This window comes from Molothrus ater, chromosome 17 (genome assembly GCF_012460135.2).
Source record: "Molothrus ater isolate BHLD 08-10-18 breed brown headed cowbird chromosome 17, BPBGC_Mater_1.1, whole genome shotgun sequence".
Taxonomy (NCBI): domain Eukaryota; kingdom Metazoa; phylum Chordata; class Aves; order Passeriformes; family Icteridae; genus Molothrus; species Molothrus ater.
This window is the reverse complement of record NC_050494.2, coordinates 7,133,726-7,154,316: the sequence shown is the minus strand read 5'-3', so window position 1 is coordinate 7,154,316 and position 20,591 is coordinate 7,133,726. Positions and strand designations below refer to the sequence as shown.

At 54.1% G+C, this 20,591-nt stretch overlaps 1 protein-coding gene across 1 annotated transcript in view; it reads right to left on the bottom strand.

Moving 5' to 3' along the window:
- Positions 1 to 5,121: 5,121 nt before the first annotated feature.
- The window catches only part of CDH22 (cadherin 22), a 77,971-nt gene continuing 62,501 nt past the window's right edge, over positions 5,122 to 20,591 (bottom strand). Inside the window, exons 9-12 of the mRNA XM_036395540.2 lie at positions 16,762 to 16,883; positions 16,371 to 16,488; positions 9,331 to 9,582; positions 5,122 to 8,032 (exon numbers count right to left, since the gene is read on the bottom strand). Of these exons, the coding sequence (XP_036251433.1) occupies positions 7,494 to 8,032; positions 9,331 to 9,582; positions 16,371 to 16,488; positions 16,762 to 16,883 (1,031 nt within the window). The 3' untranslated portion in view covers positions 5,122 to 7,493. The remainder of the gene's footprint in view (positions 8,033 to 9,330; positions 9,583 to 16,370; positions 16,489 to 16,761; positions 16,884 to 20,591) is intronic.

Sequence of the window (20,591 nt, the reverse complement as noted above, 5' to 3'; positions counted from 1 at the left end):
TGTGAATTACACATGAAAAGCAAGCGACTATGTATTGATTGGAGCCCAAGAAAAACACCAAGGCCATTTAGAGTAGATTAACTTTTTCTGGAAAACGGCTTCACAATTATTTAAAGAGATTAATCAGTTCATTTTAGGTCATTTACCATTGTTTCCATGGCCTAGCCTGGAATATCCCCCTCTCCACTGTGGATGGAGATGAGGCCTTCTCAGGAGGAGGAGTGCCAGGAGGAGGAAGGGGGGTGCAAGCAGATGGTGCTGCTCTCTGGATCCCTGTGGAGACTGAATCACAGCTGCCTCAGGGCAGGGCACAAGGGAACCCTCCTCAGCCAACCCAAATACCTGCCTGCTCCATGCCAGGTGCAGCCAAAGAACAGGAGGGCAGAATTCCTGGGATACATCCTGAGTCATGGCTTGTGCACCCTCTCTCTCCTCCTGCTCCCCGTGCCAGCATGCTGCAGGCAGAGCAGGCTCCTGCCCTCGAGTATTTCAAAGCGTTTTTTTTTCTTCAGGAAGAAAGAATTGAAGTCAAATAGCTCCTGTGGTGGAATACTTCCCAAATGTCAACGCAATCTGTGCTACATTACGGGTAAATGTGATAATCTTAACGCCTGGCTTCTTAATGTCAGTGGCACTGAAGTCTGATGGATTGTCAGACTGCCAGAATGACACGCAGTCATAACTGATAAGGGCTCTCTCCGGGGAAATCACAGCTTTTTAAAGATGTTGGCAGCTACTAGCAAGTACCTTTTTATTTAAAAGGATTACAAGCATTGATTGCACTTCCTGTTTTCTTTTTATCACATTCCTGCACCAAGCGAAGCTTGTGCTGCGAGCTGAACTTTTCAGACAATTATTCTGGAATAATGAAGGCGTGTCATGTTGCCTGTAATGAGTGTTTTCAATGCCTAATTTGCGTGCGGTGTGAAGGGATTTCAAGAGCTGCCTGCTCCTGGCTAAAGGTGAGTGACTCCTGACCGCGGTGGAGGCGGCTCTGCCGGGGTGGATGGCAACGCGTGCTTCCCCCGGCAGAACAGGGATTAAAACTCCACCAATTACCACGGTGAAAAACACAAGCTAAGGGGATGTGTTGTGCTTGGAAATGGCTGGTGGCTGTTTCCCCAGCGAACAGCTGGACCAATTCATGCTCACCTGAGCAGCTCCTCCACGGCAGCGAAGGAGAGAGAGATGAAAAATGGATGTCTATAAACCTGCAGTGTAGCTGGACAGGGCAGTTAACAACCCTGAGCCACAAACCCTTGCTGTCACTGACTACAGATGAGAGATGTCTAAGATTCACCACTTGGCCTCCCAACCATGGGCACAGCAGCACAGGTGGGTGGATGGTGAGACTCTGCACAGCCCAAGAGAGGCAAACACCAAGGCACTGGGCTCCTGCTCTCACCCTTTCTTGCTGCCCAATGTCATGCTGTTAAATGCCAGGTTTGACCCCTCACAGCTGGGTTCCAGTGTTGGTGAGGGCAGGTGCTGGTGGAATTCAGGACATCCCTCTGGCTGTCCTGGACTGCCAAGACCCCTGCCAGGGGGCTCAGAGACCCTGCACAGAGCCCAGAACACCTGTGGTTTTGATTATGACCTGTGGGGAAAATTACCAACCTTAGATGAAGGTCTGCAAGCCATAATAGTTTAAGTAGAATGATAGTGAATTTATCATGGGGTGAAAAAGTAGTTTTTTGGGGTTTTTAGAATGGGGGTTCAGGGGGCAAGATGGAGGAATCTGGGCATGTCCAGCCTTTCTCCTTCTTCTTCTTGGCCTCCATCTTCTGCAGTGATGTTGGCACTTTTAGATTGGTTTAAGGTAGAAGCTCACTGTCTAACATAGGTGATAGGTATGGGAAAATAATTGTAAATATTGTACAGTAGTTTTTAGTATAAAAAGATAACACCACCCTGGAGCAAGCAGAGTGCCTCTGACTGTCTTGCTGAATGGACCTTGGCTGGACAGAAGAAAGGCTTCTATAGATGAGAAGCAATAAACAACCTTGAGACCAGGAACTGAAGAGCTCTGACTCCTTCTTTGAGTGCCAGGCTGGGAAAAGAGACTTTCTAAGGCATCTCGGGGTGACTCTGACCAGCTAGAGAACCCGAGAAGGTGGGGTTGGATGGGCCATGGGAGAGCCAGGGCTGTGTGATTGCTGTGTGGGGAGCCCTGGTTGTGTTTTGTTGTGTATCCCAACTGCTTCAGACTCTGCCCACCCATGCTGGATTCAGCTTTGCAAAGCCAAAGGTATTTCCCTAAAAATTTGAAGGACGGTCATTCAATCCACACTCATCTGGAAAGGAACTGTGGGGCTGGAGAGAGCCCAGGCTGGGATGTGTGAGTGGCAGGTGATGGCCAGCCTGGCTGCTCAGCATGGCACCAGCACCCTGAGAGGACACAGTCCTGCTGGCAGCAGGAACACCAGCCCTCCACCACCCTGCCCTGGCTGCTCCACACAGTGAGGGGTGGTCTCAGCCCCCCACTGACTGCCCAGAAGCACAATTCCAGGGCCAAGTGAAATTCAGTGATTTTGTTTCTCTCCAACTTCTCTGGCTGTGGTGACAGAGCTGTGACAGCTGCCTGGAAACACAGCTCTGCTCCCAGCAGTGAGAGGGGAGCAAGAACTGCTGCTGAGCACAAAGCCAGGTCATCTCCAGATACTGGGAACACTCCTGGGATGGGCTGGGAGGCAGCAGAGCCACAGCAAGCAGACAGCACAAACCAGAGTTCTGTGACAGCAAGAGAGCCCTGACAAGACAGAGCTGCTGCCTGCACCAGGCACAGGGCAGAGATGTAAAACAGAGATTTTGCTGAGCAGGGAGAGTCTGACACCAACCCTGAGAGAAGCTCAAGGGCTGGGTAAATGAAAGGATGTAGGGGGCTGGGATATTAGCTGTGGTGGAGGTGGTTAAAAGATGTCAGCTTTCTGGTGATAAAGCAGCTTCAGAGGGTATGGAGAGAGAAGGGATCACCTTCCAGAGCAAGATATTGCCAGTGGGAACGGGAGGTAGAGGTTGACACAGCCTTGCTACATTCAGCTACCAGAGATGGATTTTCCTCCTGAGGTTGAAGGTATCACTGCCCTTTTTTCACTTCCTTTTAATGATCCCAGCAGATCACATCCATCTTTTGCAAATCCCTCTCTAGAGGGGACCTGGACACCTTGCCTTCTGCAGCTTGCCATGGCTCAGTGCAGGCACTGGAGGTGACTGATGCAGCCTCCTGTGCTGGGGATGGGAAAGGGGCTGCAGCAGCCCGTGGCTGATGGGACACAGCAGCACCAGCCCTGTAGGACCCGTTCAGAATGTGGCAGGGCAAGTGCCACTGTCCCCGGCCAGCACTGCCAGCAGACAGCCACAGGTCACATCATCTGCAGAGCAGGACTGGCTTCCCCTCCCGCAGGAGGAGGAGGAGGAGGAGAGGGCCCTACCCTTACCCTGCTCTGCAAGGAGGCTGTTGTGCAACTGCTGGAGAGAGAGAAGCTGCTGTGGAAGAATTTCCTCAGAAGGGGCTGTGTTGAGGAGGCATGGAGCTATTCAAGCATCTTCACAGATGCTTCTGCAATCAAAGCTCTCAACAATCCTCCTCTTTTGTAGTGAAGGGTCTGGTTCTGACTGGCAATTTGTTGCTTTGAGCTCTCTCCATTTCCCCACAATATACAAGAAGCAAATCCTCCTGCAGAGCACAGGCTCACACTCAATGCCAGGCACTTGTCACCCCCACTGCAATGAGCACAGTGACTGCAGACACCTCCTCCTCCTCCTCCTCAATGTGGAGTTCCCAGAACACTCCAGACCCCAGCCTCTAGAATCCCGAAGTGTTTGGGTGCCTGAAGTGGGACAGCAGGACTTGGAGAGCTGCAGCTGGATGAGAGTTCTTGTTGCCAAGGGCCTGGGTACAAACACTAAGCTCTTTGCAAACAGCCACGGGCCAAGTGTGCAGACCTGCCAGAGCAGGTGGCTGTGACCACAGCACGGATTGACTTGCTGTGAGGGGGCAATTAATGCTGCAGTTAATGGTGATGCTGGCAGAAATGCTTCCTCCAGGCTGGCAGCTGTAGAGGCACTGACTGTAAGTGTGAGAAGGAAAACTGCATGGATGTTGAGGTCTGACAGCACACCTTGTGCCTCTGGAAAACCCTCTGGCCTCAAGGCTTCCCCCTTCTGTCACAGCTTCCACTAACTGCTGTCATCAAAGGTCACCAGATGCTTCTTCCATAACATTTAGTGAATAATCAAGGGAGCAGGATGGAGTGGAGGCAAGGGGATGGTGAAGGATAAGGGAACACTCAAGACCTGGGGGAACAATAATCCTGTTTTGGAGCCAGGACTGTAAGATGCTGTTTAAATGAGCGTTCCCTTATGGAGCAGTTTAAAGTCTGCCTGTTCTGTCTGCTGACCTGGCCATGTCCCCTCTCTCTGTGCCTGCTCCAGCCCTCCCTGGTGTGCCACTGTCACTCTGATGGGTGCTGGAGCATTTGCAGCCACCTCAGTGAGGCTTCCCAGGCTCATGGCCCTTCTTTGCCATGAGCACCTTGATCTTTCCCCAGCCCCTGACCATCAAGGAAACCATCAGCAATTGATTTAGCTGGGTCAGGCCAGAATGCCATTTATTTGGATTTTTTCAGTATTAAAACTGAATTTGAAGGAGGGTTTTTTAGCTGCTGCCAGTAACTGAACACTGCTGTAACACACGGCATCACCAAAATGAGAACGGGTCAGGTACCAAAGCTGTTGGCAATGCTCAGCTGTACTGAATCCATCAAGAATTACAGAATCATACAATGGTTTGGGCTGCTCAAAGCACAACCCAACCTTCTCCTGAAAGGGATGGAGAAAACCAAGGGCATTTTTTTTCGTTGTTCATTTTAATTTTTTTCAAGTTCAGAGAGAAAAAATGACCCTTCTCTTGAAGAAACTTTTTCTGATGAGCATTTCAATGAAAAATGGGAAGAAGCCAGAGATGCAGCATCGTGCCAGTGGGAACTTGCTGCAGGGGTTGGCTGTGCCATGGCCCATCAGCCACCCAGCCCCTCGTGGAGGGCACCAAAGGGACCACAATGACAGGGCAATGCAAGGAAAGGAAAAAAAGACAAAAAAAAAAGCACAGAAGACTCAGGCTAGACGACAAGGAAATAATTTATTTCCAGGTCCCAGAAAGACCTCCGAAAAAAAAAAATAAATAACAAGGGTGAGGAAATCAACCTTCTAATTTCATCTGGGTAGAGAAACAAAACCGAAGTGACTCCGTGGGACACGGTGGCAGCTGCCAGCTCCCCCTGCGGGGGCGGGCAGGGGGCGCGGGCACCGCGCTGCTCCTCCCGTATTTACAGAAAGGGAAACGCGAGCGTGAGTGCATGCGGAGCACGGGCTGCTCGGGGATGGGAGGGGTGCTAAACACCTACCCTGTCAGACCCCATCTGCTAGGACAGAGCCCTGCTATTGCACAACACTTGGCTAGAGGAAGGGCCAGTGCCCGAGGGGCTCAGCTCTGCAGCCCAGAGGGGAAACACGAACACATTCCTGAGGAAAGAGAGGGATTTCTCCGTTCTCCTGCTTGGAGGTGCGGGATGGTGTGGCCAGAGCTGGCACTCGAGGGCCCTGCTGCCTCCCCAGCATCATCACAGTGAACCAGCAGCACGCTGGGCACAGGGGCCAGCCGCAGCATCGTCGCCTCCTCGGAGGGACCAGAGAGGCCATGAGGGGCTCCTGGCACCAGCATGAGCCCAGCTGGGCTCTGCACAGGTGGCAGTGGGCAGGAGCAGCTGAGGGCAGGCACTGATCCTGTCCCTCTCTGCTGCTGGGTCTCGTGCTGCAGCCAAAGGAGCAAAGCAGCAGCCGGGAAGCAACACACAGTAAAGAAATGGACACGCAGGTACACCTACAGTTAAACCTTCTCCAAAGAGAGAAACAGCGGCTGTAGTTAAACTAAAAGGACAAACCCAATGACAAGCCCAGGATGTGTCAGGCCTTGGGAGACCGTATCAGTTACCTATCAATGATAAAATTGATTTTTTTCCCAACATGGACAGATAAGGAACTGCACCAGCCAGGATGGCCTGAGGTGCTGTGCAAGGACATCACTCTACAGGCTGTTCAGTTTTCCCTGTGGTAGCTGGCAGGCTGGGAAGGCACTGGGCACCCAGTGCTTTCCTCCAGCATCATCTGCAGCCCAAGGAGCAATGGCACATCCCACTGGCACCTTCCTCACCTGCCTCCCAAACCCAGGAATTACATGCAAAAGCCGTCCTGCTGGGAGGCCATGCTGGTTTGCTGCAGGACACTGTGCTGGGCTGGGGACACCCTGGGCATCCTGAGGTGTCACAGATGTGCTGCCCAACCTGCAGCCAGCTCGGCCCCAGAGCTGTGCTAGCAGGTTCTGGCCTCACACACATCTCCTGGGATGTTCTGTTGCTAATGGTGATCCTCTGCTGTCAGCTGGGTGCAAGCAGGAATTATTCTTCCCAGCCAGGGGCCAGGGTTCTCCTGCACCCTGCAGCAAGGTCCTCCATGGGATGCAGCTCTCCCCCAGCCACTGTGGGCCAGGGAGCGCTGACATCCTGCCTGCTGCCCTGTGCAGCTCACACCATTTGGTGACAGCCAGTGCCTGGCTGGGAGCCCTGCAAACCCCGGGTCCTGTGTGAGGGGCTGGCAGAGCCCACCTGGGGGTGGTGCTCTGATGGCACTGCCCAGCACCACAGCTGCTCTGTGGCCCAGGACACAACATCGTGCCTTGGTGACAGGTGGGACATCCCTGTCTGCCACTGGGGCTGTGAGGCACACCGGGACTTCACAGACAACGCCTGCTGTGCAGGGAGTGTTGGGGATCCCCTTCACATCACCGGACAGGGGTGAAGTGACTGGCAGCACGGAAAGGAAAGCTGTGAGCAGCCGTTCTGCAGGATGTGATCCCAGCGTGGCATCCTCCCTCCAACACCGTGCCCGCAGCCGGGGGCTGCTGACAGCCCCACGGGGAGCAGCGAGAAGGAAGACTTCAAAAAGCAAGTAAACTTAGGAGGGGAAAATCTGAACAGAAGTTAAAAGCTTGTTTCCCTCAGCAAGGAAAGCTCTTAAAGAAATCAAAGCTCTTTAAATGCTCTGACTCAAGTGACAAAAACAATTTAGACAACAAAAGGCTCCCGGTTTGCTCTTCCTCTCCTGGATGGGGATCACCGAACAGATCTATTTAAATGATAATTTGTGGGGGAGAAACCCTCTCCAAACCCTCTTGAATTAGATTTTCTCCTTCTTAAGTCAATGCGTAGTGCTTTAATGGAGACTGGCTTTGAGGAGATGAGGACACCCCGGTGGCTCCTCCGGGCTCCCCACGCGGGTGCGGAGCCCACCCGGGCTGCACAGGAGCAGTCCCCGGGGCAGCCTCTCGCTGGCAGCTGTGCAGTCTGGCCCAGGAGCACAGGATCCCGTGTGGCCCCTCAGCCTGGAGCCGGAGGAGGCGGCTGGGAGGTGGCCGGAGCCAGGGGCTGCAGGGGCAGCTAGGACTCCTCGCTGTCCTCGCCGCCCCGGCGCCCCGCGTACAGCGCTGCCAGCTGCCGGAACCGCGGCCCCCAGCCCCCCAGGTAGGAGAAGTCCTGCTCCGAGCCGCTGGACCAGGTGTTGATGGAGCTCAGGGAGGGCACTGGCGAGTCCGAGCCCTCGAAGGCATAGGTCTGGAACGAGTCATAGGGCGGCACAGAGAGGTCCTCATCCGCCTGCTCCACCTTCCTGCAGATATAGTCTCTGAACACAGAGAAGTCCAGGTCTGGGCTCTGCACCCACTGGGGAAGGGCGTGGAGCTCCGAGGATGGGTTTCTGCCTGGGCCCCCCTCTCCTGGCCCCCCACCTCCATCACCAGCTTTGATCTCGCTGAAGTCGTAGAGGCTGCGCAGGGCTGACATGTCATAGGCCTCTGTGTCCTGCTCACCACCTCCTTCATCGTTGTATTTGATGACATTGTCCCTCATGTCCTCGTCCTCCTCAGAGGTCAGGTGGCTTTTGTGGTGCCGCTTCAGCGTGAGGATCAGAAGGACCAGCACTGGGGAAGAAGGAGACAGTCAGAGGGGTGCAGAGTCTCAGGGACGCTGTGCTCCTCCAGGGACGACCCCTGCTTGGTGGCAGGGGTGGAGGCACAGCACCCCTGGCACAGGGAGCCCTGCCAGGATGCCAGAGGGTTCCCATCACCCAGGCTCATCAAGCAGCAGCCCTGCTGTGTACTGGCTTGGAGACAGCTGTGCCCAGGCTCCAGGGCAGACCAGGAGCTTCCCTTGCCATGCAGTGTGACCACCGAGGGAACGATGGATAAACACACAGCTGGACAGACAAATGGATGGGCTCTGCAGAAGGTGAGCAGGAAAAGGGGTGCATGATTCACAGCAGCAGCTAAATGCTGGTGGGTGAATGTGGAGCAGATGGCAGAGGGCCTGAGCAGCGAGCCGCAGCTGTGTCCTGGATCATCATCCATTCAGCCCATCACCTTTAAAGCACCAATGTGCGCTTTATTTGTCTGGGCAATTAGGCAGAAATTTGTTTGCACTGCGTTGGAAAATGAAACCAGCGTAAAGTGCACCCTGTGGGAAAGGGTTTTCTGAACGGAGATACAGCAGGAGACAGGGAGTGGAGCCATGCCAAGGAGAGGATACCTCACCAAACAATGTGCAGCCTCCTACAGGTGTCTGGACAAGCCTTGGAGCCAGCTCTGGGGCCAGAGAGGGCTTTCAGTAGCTGCATCCATCAACTGTCCTGTGCTAAACCTGAGGGCACTGCAACACCCCTCATTCAGAGCCCCTTCTCACATGCACACACTCCCCGTGCCCAGCAAAGCTTGTGCCAGTGTCAGGCAGCAACCGGGTACAGGCTCTGACCTACGCAGCACTCTGGTTTGACCACAGCCCAGCTCTGATCCTGCCCACACACTCACACACACTCTAACATGGACCTTTACAGGGAAGAGCACGCCTGTGTGCCCCACACCACACGCTGAGATCACACAGCCCCATCTGCTGTGAGACACCTGCGGTGGGCATAGCATGGCAGCTCTTGGCTCCTGCCTGTCCAGGCAGGGAGAGAGCCAGCAGCTCTCCAGGCTCTGCTGGGCAGCATCACACCTGCCTGGCACAGGGAACTCTGCTCTGGCTGCCTTGTGGAGCCCAGCACCATGAGCTGTGGCAAACATGGGAGCTTCCCCACTGGTCCCCGAGCAGGGGCTGAGGTCCATGCTGCAGCTACCAGGGAGGAGATGCAGAGAAGCTCTGTGCCCACATTCACGTGATGCTGAGGGAGTGGAGCAGGGACAGGCCAGGCCAGGGAGGGCTCAGGGGACAGGCAGGCACTCACCAACCAGGATGAGGACGCAGACCAGCAGCGCGATGAGGGCGCCGGGGCTCAGCGTGGCTGACACCACGTAGGCGGTGCTGTTGCAGGACTGGATGGCCCCGGTGCTGTCACAGCCACACACACGGATGGTCAGGGTCCCTGTGCTGCTCAGGGCTGGGGGGCCACTGTCCACCACCAGGATGGGGAGCAGGTACACGTCCTGCTCCTGGCGGTTGAAGCCCACTCTCTGCGTGTGCACCGCTGCCGTGTTGTCTGCAGGGAACAAACAAAACCTCAGAAAAGTCACCCCCACATCACAGCCTGCAGCATCTGCCAGGGGCTCCTCCTCCTCCATCACATGGACCCAGCTCATGGCTCCCTGGCACTGCAGCCCCCCTCTAGCCTGAGTGCCTGAACATGGCCAGCTCCACTCCAGCACATTCCCCTTTGCCAGCAGCACCTCAGAACCAGCCTGGCATCTCCTTTGTCACCACACCGGGGAGTGAGCCTGGCACAGCAGCAGCAGCAGCACATGAGTGTCTGAACCACGCTGACAAACAACGCAGGTGGCACAGAGAGAGGGGAAAAACTTCCAAAAGACCCTCTGAGAGTGGCACAGAGTCGGGACAAAAATCAGCTGCTGACATGTACACAAGAACAGACAGGGTCTGCAGGTGGCATTGAGACTGCAAGAGCAGACACTGTTTCTTCCAAAGCCAAAAGCCATGAGTGAATGGTCCTGCCTCAGCCAGAGGGCCAGATACCCCTGTAATCCTCTGTAACTCCTGAAGGAGTAGGCAGAGCTTCTTCCAAGCCTCCCAGCCAAGTCAGGCATCCTCCTCCCCATCTGCTTACACCCTGCTGCTTGAGGGGCTCAGCTGGCACAGCACAACTCGTTAAGATCCCATTAACACAGCCACTTCAGGGGCCCTCCAGGGCCCTGGTGCCAGCGATGAACCCAAGGAGCAGCTGCTGCCCACCAGGAGCAGGGAGGGAGGGCAGGGACAGGCACTGACACTGGGACTGACTCCCTGCTCAGGGGTGCTGCAGGCTGCCAGCCAGCAGCAGCATGGGCAGGATGGGGCTGAACAGCAGGTGACAATTGGAGCCAGGTGTCACAAGCCACTGCTGACTGTCTGCAGCCTTTATCTAATAAACCATGGATTGGCCACTCACAGCAAGGTGCTGCTGTCTACAGACTCTGCTCATCAGAGCTGATTTATGCCAGACCATCCCCTTTCTCTATGAATCAGCCTTTCCATTGGAAAAGACATCTACAGTAACTCTGGCCCTTGGGCTGCTGCCATCACGGAAATTGCTGTATGGATTGGGGGCTGCACGAGAGCACACAGGGCATGGTGGGGACAGGAGGTGAGCCAGGATGGAAAATCTGCTGGTCAGCCAGGAAGCAGATCCCAAAGGGTGTGTGTGGCACCGCAGAGCACAGATTCCTGTCCTGTGGGACACCTGCCACTGTGGCTGAGACTCCTGGAGCAGCGTGTGGCAGCAGCACCATGGCAACTGGGCAGAGGTGTCAGCAGGAACAGGGGAGCACTGGCCCCTGGGGGCAAGGAGGCTGGACCAAGTGCGGTGGCAGCAGCACCTCAGAGCTGCCTGTGGCCTGCTAAAGATGAGCTAGAAAAAAAAATTATTGTTATGCTAATCGTTTGCACAAAGGTAATGAGATCTCATTTGGTGCTGGTCCCCCCTCCTTGCTGCAGTGTAGCAGGGGGATATAAATAACGTTAATGGCACTATCTCAGCAAGAGACCAGGACTAACTCCTAGCTAGTCCAGCTAAAAGTGAGCCTCAGACACCTGGATGGAGTGGGGATAAAACCACAGGACAAAAAGGACAGACCAAAGTGCTGAAAGAGGGCCAGGCTCTGGCCACAGCCCAGGAAGGTCACCTTTGCTGTCACTGTCACACCAGCCAGGTCACCAGCCTGGGGCTGGGGTCAGATCTGGCTCAGAGGATCCCTGAGCACACAGCCCTGCACCTCCACTGCAGCTCAGCCCAACCCTCACACAGGGCTGATGCAACACAGGGCTTGGGAACTCCCCCAGCTGCTCTTCAGCCCTGTGTAAACGCAGGGGTAGCACCAAACCTCTCTGGAAATGCAGCAGGAGGCTGGCAACTCCCTTCTGTTTACAGGCAGCTCCAGCTCCTGTGAGGGACCTGCGACAAGGCATGCTGTATTTTTAGAAGCAGTCTCTAGAAACCAAGGGGAGCTGCACATGCAAGTGGCAGAGGGGCAGGCACCAACCTCAGCTCAGCCCAGACAGTTTAGGCAGCCTGGCACCACTGAAAAAGAAATATTGCCACCCACCAAGTCAAAATAAAGAATGTGGTACTTAAATTTAACAGCAGCATGACAGACAGGTCTGCTAAGAGAAACCTTGCCTCAGGAAGGGGCTGAGGGTTTGTCCTGTGACCCAAAACTTGAGGCAAGGGAGCCACAAAAATCACAGCTACAAATGTTACTTTAAACATCATGAAACTATATTTTATCTCCTGAACAGGGTGGCAGGCGCCCTTCATCCCAGGAGGGAGATACACAGAAATTTCAAATGTACAGCAATGAAACTGCTCACCAAGGCTCAACAGCCAGAGCCCAGCCTGGCAGGCACCACCTGCCTCTGGCACTGAAATGGCTCCAACACCTGCCCACCACCCCCTGCCCCCCACCACCATGAACTCTTCTCTGCTGGGTGTTTGCACCCCTGTCACTCACAAACTTCTGTGTTCCCCTCTGAGATACTCCAAAAAAAGTGCTCTGCCATACGATTGTAGTCCTTTTGATCACAGATCTGGGAAAATTTTGCACAGATCTTGGAATGTGTTTCCTGGAAAATGCATGCAAAGCAACCTCCTACAAAACAATTGTCATTTCTCCTGGTGCAGTTGTTTCTCTACATGTGGCTGACCCACAGCAGCTGCTTTGGGATGTGTCTCGGTGCAGATTTGTTTGCATTGGCACAGCCCAGGCAGCCCTGGCCCCACAGCCCTTGTGTCTCTTCCTCTGCAGCAGTTTCCTGCCAAATCCATTTCTGGGGTGATGAGCTGAGGAGCAGAGCTTCTCAGGAGCAGCACTGCAATGTGAGCAGACGTTAATCCACAGCTCTCCTGAACAGACGACTCTGGGTCTCCACACTTGGTTTCCTGCCCAGTCCCTACAAAGCTGCACCTTCTGCTGAGGCTGTGCTGAGTGTCCTCTGATGCCCCAATCCAAACCTTTTACTATCACTGCTTTCCTGCTGCACAAATTGACATTTTCTTCGTAGGTTTCCTGCCACCCTCTCTCTGATCACGCAGTGACATTATCCTGTGTTACATCACATCACCTTGTGTGACAGGGCAGGAGATGGCCCCTCTGTCCACCTGAGGAGCAGGACACTGGGCAGGGCAGGAACTGACACGAGCTGAACACACAGGGACTCATCAATACTGCCCTAAGGGGAAACTTTGGAAAGGCAATATACTCTGGTGGTAGCTTAATGTCACTAGGAATAATAAAATAATTAAGTCTCCCAGACTCCCTCTCCAAAGAGGCTCTTGGCAGCCTTGAAGATAGAACTAATAAATCCTTCTCATAACTCAATCTCAAACCGCGCTAGCAGAGCAGGAGGGATTTTGATGTCCCTTCCCTCTCCCACACTCCCAGGGCCCTGTGAGCGCCTGTGTTCCCCCTCTCCAGCAGCTGCCCTGCTGCCCCAGAGCCTGGGAACAGCAGCTCTGGGGAGGAGCACCTGGCCGTGCCTGCAGGCACACTGCTGCCAGAGCTGCCCCGAGGGAGCAGACCTCCTCCAGCCCCCGCTGGTGCAGCTGGTAGAAGAAACATCCTGGTTTCCCCTTCTGCCTCTTCCTTCTCTCGAGTTCTCTGGGTAGCAGGCCACAGCACCGCTGCTGCTCCTTCTCTGTTTGCTCAGCCCCGAGGAGGTTTGATGCTCTTTTACACACACACACCCCAACTCTGCCCCAGCCAAACGAGCATCTGTGCTGCTTGTGCTGAGAGGGGCATCCCTGCGGGGCTGCAGGAGGCTTCCTCTATCCTCAGGCAATCCCCAAATCCTAACATTTTGCTTTTGATTGTTAGGATTTTCAGATCTTCTATCACCCATTACATGCTCTTAATGAGACCTGCAGAGAGTTCAGACATCTGCTTGCCGAGCCCTTGAGCCCTGGAGTCAGTAGCTCCATGTGTCACTCCACATTACCTAGCACTCCTTCCAGGTTGCTGGGCTTGGATGCTTTCTACCATCCCTTCCAACACAATTAGCATTTCTTGGAGAACATGATTTCAGGCTTTAATTGCCTTTGATCCTGCTGTAATCAATTTTCTCAGGGCAGAAAGGCCCAGCAAAAGGCGAGTTAGGAAACAGGGGATGGTGAATGCCTTTGGAATGGCACCAGTTGGATCTTAACATGGTCAGCTTCTCTAATTCCATCTCTTCCTTGATTCACTCCATATGATGGGCATCTTCTTCTGGATGCTCGCTGTTGTTACCGCAGGTGACATTTATTCCTTGTCTGATGAATCAGGGAGTGTATGAGAGCTCCCTCAGACACAGCAGAAGCAGGGAAAGAGAGGCACCAACAGGCAATGGTGCTGTTTCCAAAAGCCCAACTTGCCAATCACCTGTAACTCAGCTATGTGTCTGCAGGGACACCCTTGGTTTTGGCATCTCCAGCCCCGAGCCAGCACAGCTCTGTGTGCCACACCCAGGACCCAGGAGGGAGCCCCAAAAGTGCTGTCCCCACCCTGAGAACAAATCACTCCCCGAGGTGGCTTTCTGGTGCCACAAAGGAGCCAAGTGAAGTAGGTGCAAAGCAAAAGAGAGGATTTAAGCAAGAGCTTAGAGAATCCATCTGTGCTGACATCCATCAGTGTCAGTTCTTGGCTGCAAAAGCAATATTTATAAATCACGTTTCAAAACTGGCTACAAATTTGTACAAAGAAACAGATGGGCTGGTGGTAGCAGTTTGTCACCACTGATATTTGCACGGGGGAGTAGAGACAAGTACATGGTGGAGAGGGGTGAATGCAGGAGAGGGAAGCAATGGGGGAACACAAGGGAGGATGCAGCAAGGTCACCTACGAGAGCAGGGGCAAAGGTGAGTACCCAGGGTCGTTGATGGACTGGAGAAGGGGGCAGAAATCAAAGGGAGGGAGGTGGCACCAAGGCACCCTGTTAGAAATGAGGGGTGCCTCCATCTGCCACAGGCAGCCACCTCCTCTTGCTGTGGAAGACAGCACTGCTCAGCAACTGGGAGGGTCTCCAAACACTCTGGGAATAACCCTGCAGCAACAACATTTGTTTTCCCAAGAGCAGGAGGCGGGAGGTGATGCCAGCTTTTACTCATTTTATGCAGTGTTACACCACACAAAAAGCTCCAGGGATCATTTAGCACAAAGAGTTACCCTGTGCCACGAGAGCCTCATCCCACTCAAGAGAGCAGCAGCTCTGGAGGAGATGGTGGCACAAGTGTCCTGCATCTCCTGCAAGGCCAGCTCTTGGCCACTGCTGGTGGATCCCCCAGACAGAGCCAGGGAGCCCCTGCCAAGCCCCACACACCCCCAGCCAGTTCCCTGGCAGATGAGCAAACAGCAGTGGTGGCTCTGGCCATGGCAGACACCCTGGCCCAGAGCTCGGAGCCTCACCAGGGGCTGGGCAGGGATGGACACCCGGGTGCAGCTCAGCGTGTTCAAGCACATTTTCATATGGTTTTCCAAAGAAAGTGAGGGAAGTTAATCGCTGGGTGTGGGGCAAAATCTGGCTGAGGATTAAAGCCTGTTTACATGATAAGAAGCAAAGGTCTTCTGAACAGCTGCCCTTGAGCAGAGGGGGAGGGACTCAGGTCAGGGACAGCTGTGCTGCCCAGGACACAAAGCAATATCCAGCTGTGCTACCATCACATCTGAAGCTTTTCCATTTTGACTATCCCTAGTAATGCTGAACCAAACTGAGCAAGCAGGATCTTACGTCAGCAGAAGGCTCCTATGATAAGCTCAGAACAAACTAAACCAGGCTTTCGGCAGATAAAGCTGCAAAAGCAGAGAAATAGAATGATTTTAAAAGAAAACCCAACCAAAACCAAAGAAGAATTTCAATGTGATCTGCTGGCCCCTGTGACAAGTACATGAGGCTGGAGAAGGTCCCAGTATCTACAGGGGACCCTGCTGTACCCATTGCTACAATCAGCACCTAAATTCCCCCTTAAACACCAACCAAAAATAGGAAGCATCATGATAACTACTATTCTGGATTGTTACTGTCCATAAACGTGCAGCCTGCAAAGTCCAACAGCAGCCAGGCTCAGCCAGCAGAACCTGCATGGCACCCCATCACTCACAGCAGCATCGAGTCACCCAGGATGAGCTACTGAGCTCAGGGATGCAGAGAACCCCAGAGCTGCCCAGAGGAACAGACAGACTTTGCTTGTCTGGCTGTCCCAAAGGAGAGGATGAGCCCCAGGAAACAGAGGAACTGCACCCCAGAGCCACCACCTGACAGGGAATCAGGCTCTGCAGGCTGTGTCCCAGAGAACCCACTGTGGCTGTGGGCTGGCCACAGCATGGCCCCACTGCCTCCCAGGGCTCTGGAGATGCTCCCATTTGTCAGGGGCACAGGGCTGGCCACCCATATGGCAGCCCCAAGATGACCCAAGCTCCAGGATTTACCTTGGAGAGGAATAAATCATAAAGCTCCAAATGGGAGTGTGTTCTTCTATAAATCCACATCATCTCCTTGCCTGCAGGCAGGTTGGAGATTTCCCATCAAGAAAGGGACTGAGAGCCCTGAAAATACCAAAGGCTTAACCAGACAGCATGAGAGGAGCTTTGTAGCTGATTGCAGTGAGGAATAAAGCTGGCAGAGCCTCCTTGAGGAAATCCAAGCTGTTAGCTGATCAGTCCCACCATTTCAGGTTGACAAGAAGCTCTGCAACATGCCCAAAGCACCCAGAGCTGGCACAGAGAAACCATAACCCACCTCCCTGTCCATGGCCAGAGGTGCTGCTCAGCCTCAAGGATGCTGGGCCAAGGGTACAGCAGGACTCACCCTGGATATCCAGCAGAGAGAAATGGTGGTTGTTGGTGGCCTCAGGCGCCAGTGTGAAGTAGAAACGGTGCCCGCTCTGAGGCTCGTCCCGGTCCACAACGCTGATTGTCTGGATCAGCTGTGGGGAGAGGGCACAGGTGAGCACCAGAGCTGCTCCCACAGCCTCTCCCAGGGTCCCACTGCAGGGTCCAGCCAGCAGCATCACCAGCTGCAGCCAGAGAGGGACGAGCCTTCAGCCCTGCAGGTGGCTCAGTGGGAGCAGCAGAGTGACTCCCACTGGGACAGGGGCTGCACACCAAGGCTCTCAGGCGGGAGGGGACAGATGGGCAAGCTGGCACTAGTCCAGAGTGCTGCCTGCAGCCCTAGACCAGGGCTGGGGGACTCTAGCTACCTGGCCTGGCTTGGCATCCTCACACACAGCAGCTTCATAGGGGGTGGCAAGCTCAGGTGGATTGTCATTGACGTCCAGGATTCGGATACGGAGAGAGGCCCTCGACACCTGGGAGTGATTATCTGAAACAGAAGGAGAAGCAGAGCTTCAGGACAAAGGGACAACTGCTGCTATCAGAGAGCAAACCCCCTCATCCCCATCTGTCCTGAGGCCATCGTGGCTGCTGCCAGCACTGCACCTCTGCCTGCCTGTGGCACAGACTGTCTGCAGGACAGCAGCACCTGTGCAGCATGCTTCAGCCTCACTGCACCCTGCAAAGGAAGCCCAACCACTGGGCTGTGTGCCAAGGAGTCCTGAAACACCACCTGATCTACCCCTGGAAAATTGGAGCAGCCCAAAGCTAGTCCCAGCCATAAGGGTCAGGAACTGTGATGCTGCAAAACAGCACCAAGATGGGACATAAAACTGAGATGTGAGATCCCCCTCTGACCTGGATCCTGATCTATAGGTGCTCAGGACTGGCAGCAACATCCAAGGGCCAAGCAAATGGAGCTGGGATGTGAAACAGCTGCATCAGCTAAGGGCACAGGCTGGTGGTGAGATCTGTCTGTCCAGCTCTGCTGTGCCCAGGTGACCCAGGGTCAAATGTGCCCCACTGAGGCACGAGGCTCTTGCCCAGGGACTCAAGCATCTTATGCTGACACTGGGTTTTTGGTAAACTTAAACACAGCATCATCCACCAGCTGGCATGAGGGGGGCACACAGTGAGACCGAGGGCAGCCCTGTCACCCTGGCACTCACCAGCCCAGCCTCACCCAGGCAGTGGTCCTGGGGACCCCCCTCCCTTGGGGCTCCCTTTGCACGTGGGATGGGGCAGCATCTACACCTCCACTCACTGCAGCATCACTGAGCTGCACACACACTGCCGAGGGACACCGAGCCCGTGGCACAGGATTATAAATCACTCTGGAGGGCCTGATGTTTGCTGAAGCACCTCATATATCTCCAGAAATGAGAACTCCCTCTTACTCCATCTCCTTTGTTTTACCCAGAGGCTGCACCTGTGACAGAACTAATGCTTCTCTCCACACTCAGGCAGGAGTTCTGCTGCCTGTTTGTCTATAACATTAATAGTGGCCCCAACTGATCAGGTGGGGGAGGACCCCGGGGAGAGGAGATTTAGCGCTGCTCCATAATTAGCCAGGAATGTAAGCCCCCTCCCCAGAGCTGCCTTCACCCGGTTCTCACGTTATCACTCCCTCTCACCCAGACCAGCTGCTCTGGTGATTAGATAGTTGTTTTTGGGGGAGGGAGGCTGAAGTCGTGACTAAAAGCCTAGAACTATGTGTTATTTTAAAAGGCATATTGGTGCAGTGAAATTGCTTGAAGGAAGAGAGAAAGGGGGAGGCAGCGGGGTGAGAAGGGAGCCCGGGGAGGCGGCAGGGGTGTGTGCTTGATGCCCACAAATGAGCAGGAAGAAAAAGGGTTCAGTTCCTGCAAGAAGGAGGATGACAGCGTTTCATCACCCCCTCCTCAGCCCACAAGGAAGATGGATAACCATCCCTGCTGCTCAGCTCTGGAGCAGGCGGAGAGGAGAGGAGAGAGGAGGAGGAATCCAGGACCCCAGCTCTTCCCCTTCCTAACTGTAACCCAGAGGAGGAGCTGCTCCCTTAGGGCCCCAGTGTGGGACCAGCTGAGAGCAGGAGCCCATCCCAGCGCTGCCAAACCCAGGAACTGTTGGGATGGTGCGTGCCAGCTCTGGACATCCAGGTGATCCTGAGCAAAGCAGCTTCTCTTCGAGTCCACCTCCCCCAGCCCCTGAGGGGGGATGTGAGCAGCGTGTTCAGAGCCAGGCAGGAGCACAGGGCTGTGCTCAGCAGCGGGGTCACATCCCTGCCTGGGCACAGAGCCGGGGACCTGCACCCAGCCCTCCCCAGCCAGGGCTCACGTCCTGCTTCCCTGGGCACAGCTCTGAGACAGTGACCTTTCCAAATGCACCCTGTCATACAAAAACTCTCCTTCTGCCCTTCCAAAACTGCTGAAGCCTGAGGCTCGTGCTCACTCCTGGCTCAGTGACGGGGTCAAAATTTGACGTGTCCAGCAACATCGAGGTTAGAAAGGCAACTGCTACACTCTTGTCTACCTTTCCAGTGAGGCACACATCAGCTTCTTTTTATTTTGGCTGTACAATGTATATTTGAAGGTTTCTCAATGCTTTATCAACTTCCCTCATCCTTTGTGCTAGTACCTGGATTTATGGGTGGAAAAAAAGAAAAATGGTTGGATGTATTTGAAAGAAGTTATCTTCAAAACATCTGAAATAAGTTTTTTTCTAACAGTGGCATAAACTGATATTACGATGGTCAGAAATGTTATTGAGATTGTTGGAGCTCATCTGTGATGAAAGGCACAAAGCGCTCAACTAACACAGGACTCACATCTGCGAGGTCAGAAACTCTGGCAGTGCTGTGTGAACGCACCCAAAATGCCCCAGCACAGGGGCAAAGGCTCAGCAGGCAGGTGCCAGGGCCAGAAAGAGAAGCAGAGAGGGTGGATGAGGCTGTGGTGGGGGTGCTGCAGGCACCTGCCCTCACAGGGCTCACCTGGCCCGTGACAGAGGCGAGGGCAGCACGTGCTGGCTGAGGGCAGCCGGAAGGGAGAAAAACCATCTTCCATTGCAGCCTCTCTCCTCGGTATTCCAGCTCAGCTGACTGACATGCAAATTAGTTTAATTATTTCTTCTTCTAAAATAAATTATATTTTGCAGTGGCTGCAATATGTTGTGTCAGGCAAAATTACATTCAATATTTTTAAACTAATTGATGTCAGCCTTGAGAAAACCTGATTGACAGCAGAGAGAAAACTAGGCTGCTACCTAAACACTTCCCTAAATTAAAATTAAACATGCCGTTTTTCTGCATTTCCTTCAGGAGCTGGAATGCTATTAATCTGAAAAGACTGGGGAAAGAGACATGGAAAATACACAGAACAAGAGGGAGATGCTGGAAGCACAGCTGTGCAGTATGGGAGCTCCAGGCTGGTGACTGGCAGCTGCCTTTGCCAACATGGGAGGAATTATTTCAGAGCCACTGGAGCTGCTGTGCATGGGGGACAGAGCTCTGCCCAGTGCTTCCACACTGCTGCATCTGTGCCTGCCCCAGCACAGCCACCAGCGTGGCTCAGGGCTCAGCCAGACACCCTGCCCAGGTGCTGTGTAGCAGAACAGGCAGCACTGGGACAGGGCTGGCAGGGATGGGACGGGCAGTGCCAGGATTCTGGAGCATGAGATGGTCACAGTCCTGCTGCACAGCAACCCTCAGGCCAAGAGTTACGTGCTTCAGGGGAATCTTCATCCACAGAGTATTTCCTTATTTAATTAATCATGTAAGTAAGTAATCTCAACAGGACAATATTCTCCTCTTCAATATTCAGATGCAAAACACCAACTGGGCCTCTCCCTGAGCTGCAGACAGCCGAGTGCTCACAGGACTGACACCCAGCAGCTCTGGGCAACTGCTCAGCAATGCTGTAGCTCTGCAGCAGCTCCCAGGGATGGGAAGGGATTGACAGTGCTTGGTCACCCCTGCTGTGGCAGGAGAGGAGGGGACTTGTGGCTTCTGCTGTGCCAGGGTCCAGCCCTTGCTCCTCCAGGACCTCACACAATCTCACAATAAAGCGCTTTGCATTTTTGCACACAAACATCTCCTGTGGAGCTCCCAGTCCAGCAAATTCCATTTGCCCTCCTCCCCACACACACCCCAAAGTGCTCAGCAGCTTCTCTGGGTCTGAGGAGAGCCCAGGTGACCCTGGGCTGCCACATGCAGACCAGC